The sequence below is a fragment of the Anabas testudineus genome, chromosome 17 (assembly GCF_900324465.2).
Source record: "Anabas testudineus chromosome 17, fAnaTes1.2, whole genome shotgun sequence".
Taxonomy (NCBI): domain Eukaryota; kingdom Metazoa; phylum Chordata; class Actinopteri; order Anabantiformes; family Anabantidae; genus Anabas; species Anabas testudineus.
This window is the reverse complement of record NC_046626.1, coordinates 18,925,648-18,937,915: the sequence shown is the minus strand read 5'-3', so window position 1 is coordinate 18,937,915 and position 12,268 is coordinate 18,925,648. Positions and strand designations below refer to the sequence as shown.

General features: G+C 39.5%; 1 protein-coding gene across 4 annotated transcripts; it reads left to right on the top strand.

Annotated features, from left to right (window-relative positions):
• Positions 1-1,051: 1,051 nt before the first annotated feature.
• slc39a6 (solute carrier family 39 member 6) lies at positions 1,052-11,415 on the top strand. 4 transcript variants are annotated; one of them, XM_026374825.1, is made up of 12 exons: positions 1,052-1,179; positions 5,130-5,335; positions 5,693-6,215; positions 6,587-6,743; positions 7,638-7,745; positions 7,895-8,064; positions 8,203-8,385; positions 8,480-8,558; positions 8,781-9,182; positions 10,005-10,085; positions 10,189-10,379; positions 11,263-11,415. In XM_026374825.1, the coding sequence occupies exons 2-12, from the start codon at positions 5,130-5,132 to the stop codon at positions 11,413-11,415; spliced, it is 2,253 nt and encodes a 750-aa protein (XP_026230610.1). In that variant the 5' UTR covers positions 1,052-1,179. The 4 variants fall into 4 exon arrangements, with proteins under 4 accessions (XP_026230610.1, XP_033182341.1, XP_026230614.1 ...); XM_033326450.1 differs by lacking the exon at positions 1,052-1,179 and adding an exon at positions 3,127-3,253; XM_026374829.1 differs by lacking the exon at positions 1,052-1,179 and adding an exon at positions 3,137-3,253 and having other exon boundaries at positions 5,128-5,335; positions 8,483-8,558.
• The last annotated feature ends 853 nt before the right edge of the window (positions 11,416-12,268 follow it).

Here is a 12,268-nt window from a genome sequence, read left to right as displayed (position 1 = left end):
TTGATCACAATGTAATGCACAATTTGACTTTAGAATTATTACTATTATGTTCTGCTTCTTCGTGGGGTCAAATACAATTCCTCTTTAATTTTACGTTGTTTATAAAGTGTATATTTATATACAGTATTTCTTCATGCTGCAAGTTGTATGCACTTTCCACACTACCACATTTCAGTAGTAAATATTACTAACAGTAACTTTTTTACTAAAATATTTCATGGTTCTAGATGAGAAATTCCTCACAGAATAATCTGTGATTAAAATAATAATTCTACTGTGTAGAGTTATATTGTTATACATAGTTACTTTAACTATACTAATAGTATTTAATTATATCTTATACTGGGACACAGAAAAACTAGTGGTAAAAAAGTTCTGATGCTTGCAGATATAAAAGATAAGAATTATAAACATCACACAACATAACATAAAAAGAGGAAAAATTCAAAACTGTATTTTGGAGGAACAGGCAGTCTTTGTAGTATTACCCTGTGTTCAAATACTAGTACAAATTGTGCGAGATTAACTTGGTGCGCAAGGATCATTCAGCCGAGTAGCTCCAGAGTTTACTGTCCAAAAACAGAAACACACCCACCCAAAAGCCACAACTCCAAAACCAATATTGTTTCTGTGGGCTTGGCGAGCTTTTAGCTTCTTTTGAACATTTGAGGGGCAGTTGAAGATCTTTCCAGGGAGGTTTTGAGCTGAACCTTCACACCTGTATGTCGTGACAGCAGGTATGACAAGCCAAACACATAGTCATGCATAAAACTAAGGATGAATATATACATAATGAGGCTTAAATAAGCTATTAAAAGGTAATTCCATAAGAGGGTACGAAAGTGTCAGTGTAAGAAAAATACAAAGTATAGTGCCATAAGTGCCATAAAGAAGCTGCTACCATTCCCCAGTTGTATACATGAACCTGGGTTATTCCAGGTGGCTGGAGCAGAAAACATGAAAGCTTTCTCTCCCACTTCAGTCCTGCCAGGAACAACCAGCATGTGTCCTGTGAGCTAACATTACGATCAAAGGTCTGTGAAACCACTTTGCAAGTATATGAGTGGAGTACGTGATGTAGAATGGCTAGAATACATAAAAAAACAAAAACATGCCAAACAGTGCCCAGGAGGTAGAGCAGACGACTAACAAAGCTATTTACCAGTGTCTTCTTTACTAGTAAGTACACTATGTAAAAATGTTTTGCTGGTGCATTCATGCAAGTAACTGAAATTAAGAATTGGTAAAAGGGCAACAGCAACCAGCATTTTGCTGCTTCCCATTTTGAGTTGTTTCTTGCATTATAAAGTAACATTACCTTGGTTTTGATTGTATACTTTAGAAGTGTGAGTTAAATGAGCGGAGACTGACTGAGCTGAGAAAAATCTTAAACACAGACTAAAGTTCTTGAAGCTGTTCTATGAGTCAGGGTGCACGGCTGAATAAAACTGGATCATCTGCATAACAACAAGTTTAATCTTTAATTTTAGTCTACGTTAAAAAAATAATAAAAGTGGGCTGAGTTTAGAACCCTGCAGTACACCATCAAAACCAGCATGTTCGATCTGAGCAATTACATTATTTTACACACTGATTTGTAAACTCAGATAATTAGAAAACCAGTCTACAGTTTGATGTTCCAACCGTTTAGTAGATGCACAGTATAAAAGACTTTAGGGAAATCAGTAAATGAAGCTTCACAGCTCTGTTTCTTAAACTACAGTTAAGTAGAAAAGTTAATATATTTTTACTAGACTCTGAAATGTCAGTGACTAACATTTACTAATTTCTGTTGTTGCTTTTCAAAGCTTTAGGAAGTTATAAATTCATAAACAATTATTCTAATATTCTATATTTATCTTCTTATCTTATGATTATTTAGTTGAGTAACTTGCATGTTTTTTTATTTGTTTTCTTCATTAATCATTTGACTATAAAATACCAGAAAACAGCACTGGGAACAAGTGGGTTTGGAGCTGAGCCCAGCAAAGAGAGTCAGGAAGTCAAGTGTGTTGACAGTCACATTAAGACATTGTTGGTTTGGATATGCATAGGGGATTTGCTTTCTGTTTTAAGAGCACAAAATAATCTTGGACTGATCCTTTAATTGGTTTGTGCTTCTTCAGCCTGCCACTCCCCCTGCCCAAACTAAAACTGGTTTCAACTTGTTTGTGTTTGGCCTTGAAACTTCCAAACATCGCACCCAGCCCAGGCTGGACATTGACACAGCTTCTGGTAAATATTAGTATTAGAGTCCAGTGACGATGTAGTGGTATAACCACCCAGAAAACAAAAACCACTAAACACAAAATAACTGTACCTTCATTAATGTCTTCTGATTCTGGATTTACATCTTAAACTCTTAAAAGCATATTCAAGTTCCTCTATGTTGGTTTCAACATGTACTTGGATTAGCACCATCTGAGCTTTTACGTTTGCACAGGGGAACAGGTGCTTTTGATTATTCTGAGGTTTACACTGAAGCTCAGCTGGACTTGCTGAACTTTTATTTTAAATAAATTCACTTGTCTTCTCCTCTACTCCTCAGTGCTCTCTGTGATCAGACACAGTTCAGTGTCAGTACTGTCACATGCTGCTAAAGTCACATGTTTTATTCTGCTGTCCTCCTCCTTCAGACACCTCCTCACGATGCATTCAAGTACACCTTTTTAAAATACTACATACTAAATAATATCTATAGTGTAATATATTTTTAAAAGAAATATGCTCCAAAACATGTCTTAGTATGGAGGAGAGGAGGTTTCTGAAGCATTTATCCTAGAGCACTAGGTCAATTACAGCTCTTTGTATTGTGAGGATATCTGAATATTAATAAAACATATAAGGTATAAGGTAAAACAGACTAGTGGTGGCCTTGAAAATGCATACTGTGAAACTGATTTAAAAAATATGTCTTCAATATATTCCCTTTGTTTTATTCAAAGGGGAACGCTGTAAACAAATACCTGGAAATTTAGGGTTGTGCAACAGCCACAATTAGAGAGTAGAAACTGAAATAATTTATTTTATTTCTATTATAAATAAAATTCCGTGAAGTCTATCCTGTGATGGGCGGGGCTCTAAATAGATCTGTACTTCCCCTCCTTCTTTGGAGCGTAAGTCAGATTTCCGGCAGCCCCTGAAGGCGGCACAAGCCTCATCCATCGGCACTCGTTACTGTAAAAGAGGACCGAGAGGACCGAGAGGCGCAGACACGTCCCCTTCACAGGATAACACGGCACTTGCGTTGACTGTAAGTTATTTCCACATGTTTAAAGGCGTTTTTTTGGTCCGGTTTGTGCCCGAGCAGAGCCCCCAGCACCGTCCGCTCCGCGCGGCGGCGGCAGCGGCCGCGGCTGGCTCCAGTTTCCGGGTTTGCCGTCTTTGTGCACACGGCACCGGGCTGGTGCAGAGCGCACAAACCCAACGTGTTACTGTTTACCTCCAGCGTGTGTGTGTGTGTGTGTGTGTGTGTGTGTGTTTCATCTCAGTCACAGACACGCGTGGCTGCTCCTACCTTTATATTCTTTAAATATTATAAATCCCCGTTAAACTCCCGCCGAGGCTCGGCGTCAGGACGAGGCCTCAGTCTGGGCCGCAGCCACCTGGCAGACACCGTCTGTCAGCATCCTCCGACTAATATAACGAAATAATCTCCGCTAGCAGGAAGGCTAACAGCTAACAGCTAATAAATAGTTATTCACCGATGACAAAGACGATTTCTTAGTGTTATCACCACCTACTTTTCATTGTTAGCTACCTTTTGTTAATCAAGCTACTTTACGTTCTAAAGTATTACTTCATACCGGGATTTACACCAAACTACGTTGAGAAAAACTACAATTTAAAAATCATTGCTACTAATCAAGCACAAATACCTTTAATATAAGTTATTCAAAGAATTAGCAGGAGTTCCTCTTCAATTCGGCTGAAAACCTAACAAACCAAATTTCTTCCTTTTCATAAAAACATTGTGTGCAACTTGTGTTTAAGTTTGGCCCACAGTGTGATCAGCAGTAAGTCATCTAATGGGATATTATAGGAAGTTTATCGTTAATCATAATCCAGTCCCGTAACCATGTTTATTATTGTGTAAGAGTGTTAATTCCCTGTTAGAAACGTCAAGCATGTGAGTTACACAGTGTTCCTTTAACCTCAAGTGATTCACCTGCAGTTGAAGTGTACAGTAAGTACTTTTACTTTGAAGTACTTCAGTGTTACATGGCATCTGTGTACCTCTTTGTGTTGTAGTAATGTTGCAGCTATAAAGTGCAAAAAGTTGTAATGACCACAGAAAATAAAGTATGTTTTTGCAAAGTATATTAAACCAACCAATAGTATGTAAAATGTAATAATATGCTGTCAAATCATTTGAACTGTGTAGTGAGTATTTTACTTTTACCAGAATAGTTTGAATGCTTAACTAGATGTTTACCATGTATTGATATTATTACTACAGTATTACTATAATATCTTATTATTTCAAGATTTTATTTGATGAACTCTGTCTAAAATAACCTTTAAATCCCTTTCTGTTTGTCAGCTGTTAGTTTCTGTTTCAGGTTTAGTTTTCACAGATTTATATAATTACCTGGAGCTGAAATTACACTTGAAAGCTTTATTGTATGATAGTGATTTATATTTTTAGGATTTGGACTGTGCGTCACCAAAATAAGCAATCTATTAATGTCGCCTTTTGTTTTGGGGGACTTTGGAGAATTGCTCATGGTTTGGGCAATATGTGATATCATTTCCTATGTTTGTCTGTGGTTTTTAAGAGGAATATGTGTTAGCGTAATCTCTGCTAGTAATAGCTCCAGTTAGTGGACAGCAAATGATGATGATTTTTTTAAAATACATTTCAGTCACATAAGACAAAACTTACACAAAATCATTGCTTATAACTGAGGATATGAAAGAATATTTAGCATTTTTCCTTAAAAAAGACTGAAAGAATGAAGTGATTATTAAAAAAGCGGATAATTTCATCATCCGACTAATTGGTTGTGTCCTAAATATTTATATCACAGTACTGTACATCTAGTTTTAAAAAGCTTCAAATCTACACAGCTTAATCTTATGTACCAGTTGTCTTCTGGTTTTAAAAATGTCAAATTTTCCTGACAGAGATGATGGAAGAGGGGAAGATTCGGACCGTCCTGGCCGTGATGTTCCTCTTCACTGTGAGTTGTCCAGACGGTGGTGGATCCACCAGCTCGGACTGCACCCCCTCCACCACAAATACAAATGGTGGGGTTCGATTACTATCAGGTGTTGTTGACATACAGAGGGCAGAGCAGAGTCAGAAACAACACCTGGAAGCTCTGTTCAACAGGTGAGTTCCTGTCAATAGCTCAGAAAATGTGAAAATCAATGAATCAATCAAATCAATCTGATTCTGGTCATTTTATCAAAATTGTTTATTTTGCTAGGTTCAGCACCTTATGCAAGAATTAGCTTGTTTACTTTCTGCCACATCATCACAGTGTTTGGGTTTCAGTTTTTTTCTGTACCTTTAAAGATATTGGGGAAAAAAACTAGAAATGTTTTTGTAATATGCATTTGAATGTAAGTAAAGTTAGAATTATTTGGTTTTACCTTGAAAGTATCATTAGAAACAAGCATCAGTTAGACAGTTAGGCAGTAACAGCTAATTGGATGTTTAATTGTGACATATTGTTCAATTTAACAGATATGGAGAAAACGGCACCATCTCTCTGGCCGGTTTAAAGCGTCTTTTACAAAGTGTGGGATTGGATCGCATCAGGACTGTTATGGTGCAACATCATGAGCAACCAGGCCACCATAATCATAATCACGACCACCATCATCATCACCACCACCATCCCCATAACAACAACTCACATCACCAGAAACACGTCCATGACGAACCTCCACTGTCCACAAAAACCCCAGAGGTCTCCAAAGATGCCACAATGGTGAAACCAGAAGCTTATAAGAGACAAGATGGCAGCTTGGAACAGCCCACTCCTGCAGGGGAGGCAAACACTGGGACAACTACTGCAGCACTGGTTACTAAAACCACGTCACAGGCAGCTGGAGTCAGTTTGGGAGATGATGGCAACCATCATCATGAACATGATCATGACCACGAGCACGACCATGATCACGAGCATGACCACGACCATGACCACGACCATGACCATGAGCACGGCCAAGATCTTCTCCACAACCACACTCTGGACAGTGGAGAGGTACATAATAAATCTTGATGATTTTATCTCTAAAGATTTTATAGTAAAGTTGTTTAAAACTAAAATACCGTAGTTCTCGCCCCAGTTGTTTCCCATTAGGTATAACCATACAGAATATTGGGGTCAGGAAGGTAACCATTAGTTATGGCACCGGGCTGGTCAAAGTTACAGTATTTCTAGATTCCCCAGAAATGTTTTTTAACTCTTCTGAAAAATGCATGAGAAAGCAGACCTAGAAGACCTCAACTGTACAAAACAAATATCAGTGTAAAAGGGAACTGGGTTCGTGGAATAAACAAAGTTGTCTCTGCAAAATACAGATCAGAAGAGCCTATTCTTTGTTAAAGTTTTGTTTGTTTGTTTTTCTCCAGTGTATGAATGCCTCCAGCATCCTGTCTTCACACGGGATGTCTCAGGAAATGGGTGTGACCCTCAGTGACTTCAGCTACCTCTGTCCCACCCTTCTCAACCAGATTGATGGTGGAGCGTGCATCCTGCACGGAGACCCTTCTGAACATGGGAAGAGAGGTAGGAACGCATGTGTCTACGCGTCTCTGTGTAATGGCTACTGCAACACCAGAATTTTCCTTTTGGTATAAATAAAGTTTAATCTATCTATTTGTCTGTCTCTCTCTCTCTCTCTCTCTCTCTCTCTCTCTCTGTCTGTCTGTCTGTCTGTCTATCTATCTATGTACCTATCTATCTATACTACCAGCAGTGGTCAGTGATTTGATGCTTTTGTATTGTGCATAGCAGTAAAACTGAATATTTGTAGGTTTTTGGCCCTGAGGAGTTAAAAAAAAGACATCTGAAGAATAAAACAGATTCTATTTTTAGTATTTTCTGACATTTTACTGGCACATCACTACTTGGCTGCTTTAAAATATCTTTTAAATATCTTTTGGTTTTGCACTTTTTGATGGAACCCTACATGCTATTTAAAGATTTCACCTTGAACACTGGGCTCTATTTTTTGACATATCAAATTAAAAATGTGGCATGCTGTCTTCTGGCCACTGTGTGTTGTGATTTGTATAAGAAGCCTTAGATTCAGCGGAAAGCTTACTTCATTCTAAAACAGTGAATGACCTTTAGACTATTCCAAAACAAGGACATTGATTATGCATTGATTTTTACAAAGTAATGATTCAAAGTATGCAAAAAGAATAAAAACATCAATCTCATTAGGGTTTTTAATTCTTGTTTACTGAGCATGCAGATATGTAGTTTTACCATTTTTGCTCAGTTGTTGCTCAAACCTGCTCAACCAGACTGTGTTTTCTCCAATATTAAATTACTGTCAGGATATTGCTTTCAACTTAAACATGTCTGTTTGCAGACACTCAGACTGTAACCTGGAGTATTATGTTTATTTTTATTTTTTGTTTTTTCATTCTGTAATTATTGACTTCATGTTTTTAGATCATAAACATCATAAACATGGTCATGTTCACCATGGTGACCACAACCACTCGGACCACAACCACAGTGAGCACACTGGTGGAGAAAGTGGCAGAAACATCACAACAGGTAACATTATAAATGACTAATTCTTTGATTAGACAGTTGTTAACTGTAGTGTTGGAATAACTCTTCATTTTGAAACTGTAGCAAAACACAGATACAAGCTTTTAGTTGTATTTTAGTTGTAGTATAAGTTTTAAATGTATGTGTTGCAGCGTGGATCGGTGGGTTCGTTTCCATCACCATCATCAGCCTGCTCTCTCTGCTCGGGGTCGTCCTCATCCCGCTCATGAACAGAGTTTTCTTCAAGTTCCTTCTCAGCTTCCTGGTGGCGCTGGCAGTCGGCACGCTGAGCGGCGATGCCTTCCTGCACCTCATTCCCCACGTGAGTAAAGTTCGGTCGTTTATGACAAATTCTGTTCTGTACCACAAGAATATCATATGACATGTGGCTGCATAATTAGTCGTGTAGGGTGAATTTTAAATTTTGTCCTGTCTACATTTTAATCTGCTGATGCCCTAGTCTCAGGAAGTCCACGATCACCACCATGAGGATTCTGGGATGAATATGGAGGGACATCACACCCATGAAGAAAACCTGGACGCTGTGTGGAAGGGTCTGACAGCTCTGAGTGGAGTCTACTTCATGTTTCTCATTGAGCACTTCCTGACATTGGGAAAAATGTACAAGGACAAGAAACAAAAGGTGAGGGACTCATTAGTCTTTGTAAGAGGTTTGACCCTTAAACAGTTGTTGTATGAAATTAAAACAAAGGTTTGTGTTGTCTAAACGGATCCAGAAGAAGTGGGATCAGAACAACAAAGCAGATCCTGAGAAGCAGCCTGCTCTGGAAGAGAACGATCTGAAGCCAAATGAAGGTGAAAACCTACACAAAACAAACACACTGGAGATATTTTAACTTTCATTGTGAGAAAGAAACACGTCTCAGCTAAATGGTGCCTTGCACTTATCCAGGAGACACCAGCGGCTTTGACCAAGGGTGTATAATTTTAACACAGCATGAGCATTTATTGCCCAGGGAACACTTAAGCTTAATTCCATAAAGTTGTATGTTTCAGCTTTATTGTCATCTCTCTCAGATGTGGAGACTAACGGTGCCGGTACATTTGGTGATCACTCAACCAGCCTGCACAGCACCAGCGTGGCGGAGGAAGAGCAGGTGATGTTGGCACCCCAGGTTTCTGTTGTCTCACCGCAGGGTTACAGCCGAGCTTCTGGGGCCACAGCTTACACTGCAGAAGACTGCGAGAATAAATGCCACTCGCACTTCCATGACACAGTGGGCCAGGCTGACAGCATGCACCACCACCACCATGACTACCACCACATTTTGCACCACCACCACTCCCAGAACCATCACCCGCACAGCCACTCCCACTCCTACTCAGAGCAGCACTTCCAGCAGGCTGGCGTGGCCACGCTCGCCTGGATGGTCATAATGGGAGATGGACTGCATAACTTCAGTGATGGCCTGGCTATCGGTGAGATTTTTACTGTTGCTGCTAGAACTACCGTACTTATTTGTAGAATATATGAGTATTCAGCATACTTGTAAATTACATCGCTTCACAACCTAACAATTTCATTTCCAGAGCTAACACACACCAAGACTGACTAAGGACCCAGCTAATCTTATTATATTTGAGTGCCCTATTATCAACTGAATACTGACTGAGCTTCATGACAAGTACACAAGCTCTACAAATTAACCAAACTGCTTTCAGAGAGGCACTGGAACCCTAAACATATTTAGACATTGCCAAAGTGAGCTGCATCTAAGAACACATAATATAAAGTCTGGGTATTTTCGCAGTGTGTCCTCTAGTGTGTCATGTCATGCCTCCTGCATGCATACAGGCACCCCATGTGAGAACACATCTGACTTGGACAATCTCCCACTTTGAGCTTTGTGTGTAAGCACATCTCTCCACAATGTTGTCTGGAGTTCATATGTTAGAAACACCTCAAGCTCACTAACACCAGAAATTAGACTGATGACCTGGAACAAATTAAAAACAATTTAACATGACTGCCCAACCAGAATCTTCATCATGTTCCCAATAATGTTAAAATGTGCGATATTAACTTTTTTCCAAATCACCAAACCTTAATACGATCATTTGCAGGCATAATCATGTAAATATGTCATATTTGGTATGGTAACATATTGATATGCTATTGTCAAATTGTAACAGTAAACTGTTGCAGCTTTAGTGTGGAAACATACTTAATATAATTATTCTATTAATAGTACATTAGTAGTGATTACTGTGGTTTTCATATTTTAACCTGTCATTCTGCAGGAGCTGCTTTCACCGAGGGGCTGTCCAGCGGTCTCAGCACATCTGTGGCTGTTTTTTGTCACGAGCTGCCACATGAGTTAGGTAAGACTTCGGCTTATATAAAACATGTTAAAATATCTGTTCTGACTTCTATTGTAAGACACTCTGTCAGTGTGTGGAGTTAACGATTTCATTTTTTCCTCAGGTGACTTTGCAGTGCTCCTGAAGGCCGGTATGACGGTGCGTCAGGCCATTCTCTATAACGTTTTGTCAGCCATGATGGCTTACCTTGGTATGATAACTGGTATCCTAATCGGACATTACGCAGAAAACATCTCCATGTGGATATTTGCTCTCACAGCGGGACTCTTCATGTATGTGGCCCTGGTTGACATGGTAAGTCAACATTCGTACTCTGCAAAACAGTAAAATGGACAATCACAAGCTGATCACAAATGTGCAAATGACATTTAATAGGTCAGTCATCGGGGAGGCCAAGTCCTCACTGCAGGTGTCTCTCTTTCATATGGATTTCTGCAGACAGTTGAAATAAACAAGGTAGATTGTAGAGGTGCCACTAGGTTACAAAAGCTGTTATTTTTGTTATACGGGTTCAAGGTCAGTCTGTATACAGTCAGTATTTAAGAAGCAGTAAAGTTTATTTGCTTTCTGTTGCATGGAAAGAATCTGCTCAGCTCTTTTTCACTGAGTCAGGAGAACCAAAAGTCCTGTGCTCTCTGTTGTCAAACTGTTCTCATTCAGTCAGCAGCATCTGTTCTCTCAGCTCAACAGGTTTTGATCTCAAGACCACCTCTTAGTGATACTCCTTAAACCAGATGGCCTCTTCTCACACATGTACTGTAAAACACACATGACATATGTACAAAAAGCCTACACAGGTGAGGGGGCTGTCGCAATCAGCTGCTGTTTGAAAACACAGCAAAGCTTCTGTTGTCTGAGGCTGACCTCCTGTGGTAGCTGCTGTTGTAGCCAGCATTGTTTGTGTTACAGCTCCATTCACGTCATCAGAACTGCAGGTATATTTACATTTAGTTAGATTTTGTTAGTTAGTTTGATCCGTAGTCCCAGTAGTAAACTATCTTGGGCTGTTCCATCCTGATTCATGTTGCTACAAATGACAAAACATGTTTGTTGCAGCATGTTCTCGACCAAACTTGACCTATGTCTATGCAGAGCTCCTTAAAATGCTTCTGTGCACAGAGGAAAGTGTGCTGGTAAGTGCACCTGTTATAGTTCTGTGTTTTCTGTTTCCATTCAGGTGCCAGAGATGTTGCATAATGATGCTGGGGACCATGGTTTCAGCCACTGGGGATTCTTCCTGCTCCAGAACGCCGGCATTCTCCTGGGCTTCTGCATAATGCTGCTAATCGCCATTTTTGAACACAAAATCCAGCTGGATCTAGGATACTGAAGGAAAGGTGTTCAGTCCTGAACTCTGTGTGCATTCCAATGTCTTTGTCTTTGTCTTTGTGTAGTGTGTTTGTTATTTGTTGTTCCTTAGCAGACCAATTTGAGTCCCCCCGATTCAGTTTGTATGTTGACATCGTGCAGAAAGAAGTTTCAGATCCAAGTGAGAAATCACAGCTCAGAAATGTCCGAGTTGTGATTTGAGTCTACTGAAGCAGAAATGACTGCTTCCTTTAAAATTAACTGGCATGACATAGTCTTGCTGCTATTGGACTGCAGTTAAAACATGCAGAAATATCTCTCTGTGCTGACAAAAGTCAGATTTCCCTGAGTGGTAGACAGGAGTCAACAAAATCCCTGTCTCATGACTCATGTGATCAACTTTCACTACTGAGCTTTTCAAATTAAAGATGGATCCAGTAACATGTAAAAAGAACGATCAGAAAGCTGTGCCACATAACTCCCACTTAACTTCTGTTGCTATGAGTTGGTTGAGTTTTTATAACCCCATTAAGTCTGTTTTTGTTTATTTTTATTTATTTATAGGATGCATTGGAAATGTATCTGCTGCCAAGTCACACCAGTTCAGTATTCAAGTGGATATCTAAAGATATCCAAAAGGCAAACACCATACTGGTTAACAGGATCCTTAATGTGTGTCTGTTGGACACTTTAGAGGCAGTTGAGCTTTGTTGGACACCACCAATCCATTTGTATACTCGGATCATAAAGACACACCATACTGAACATGTGTTTTTTTTCGTGGAGTGCCTATACTGTGAAGCCAAATGGTGGTGTGTGTTGATGTGGGAGTTTGGCTTAATAGATAAAAGTGTAGTCCCCAACACTACAGGAGA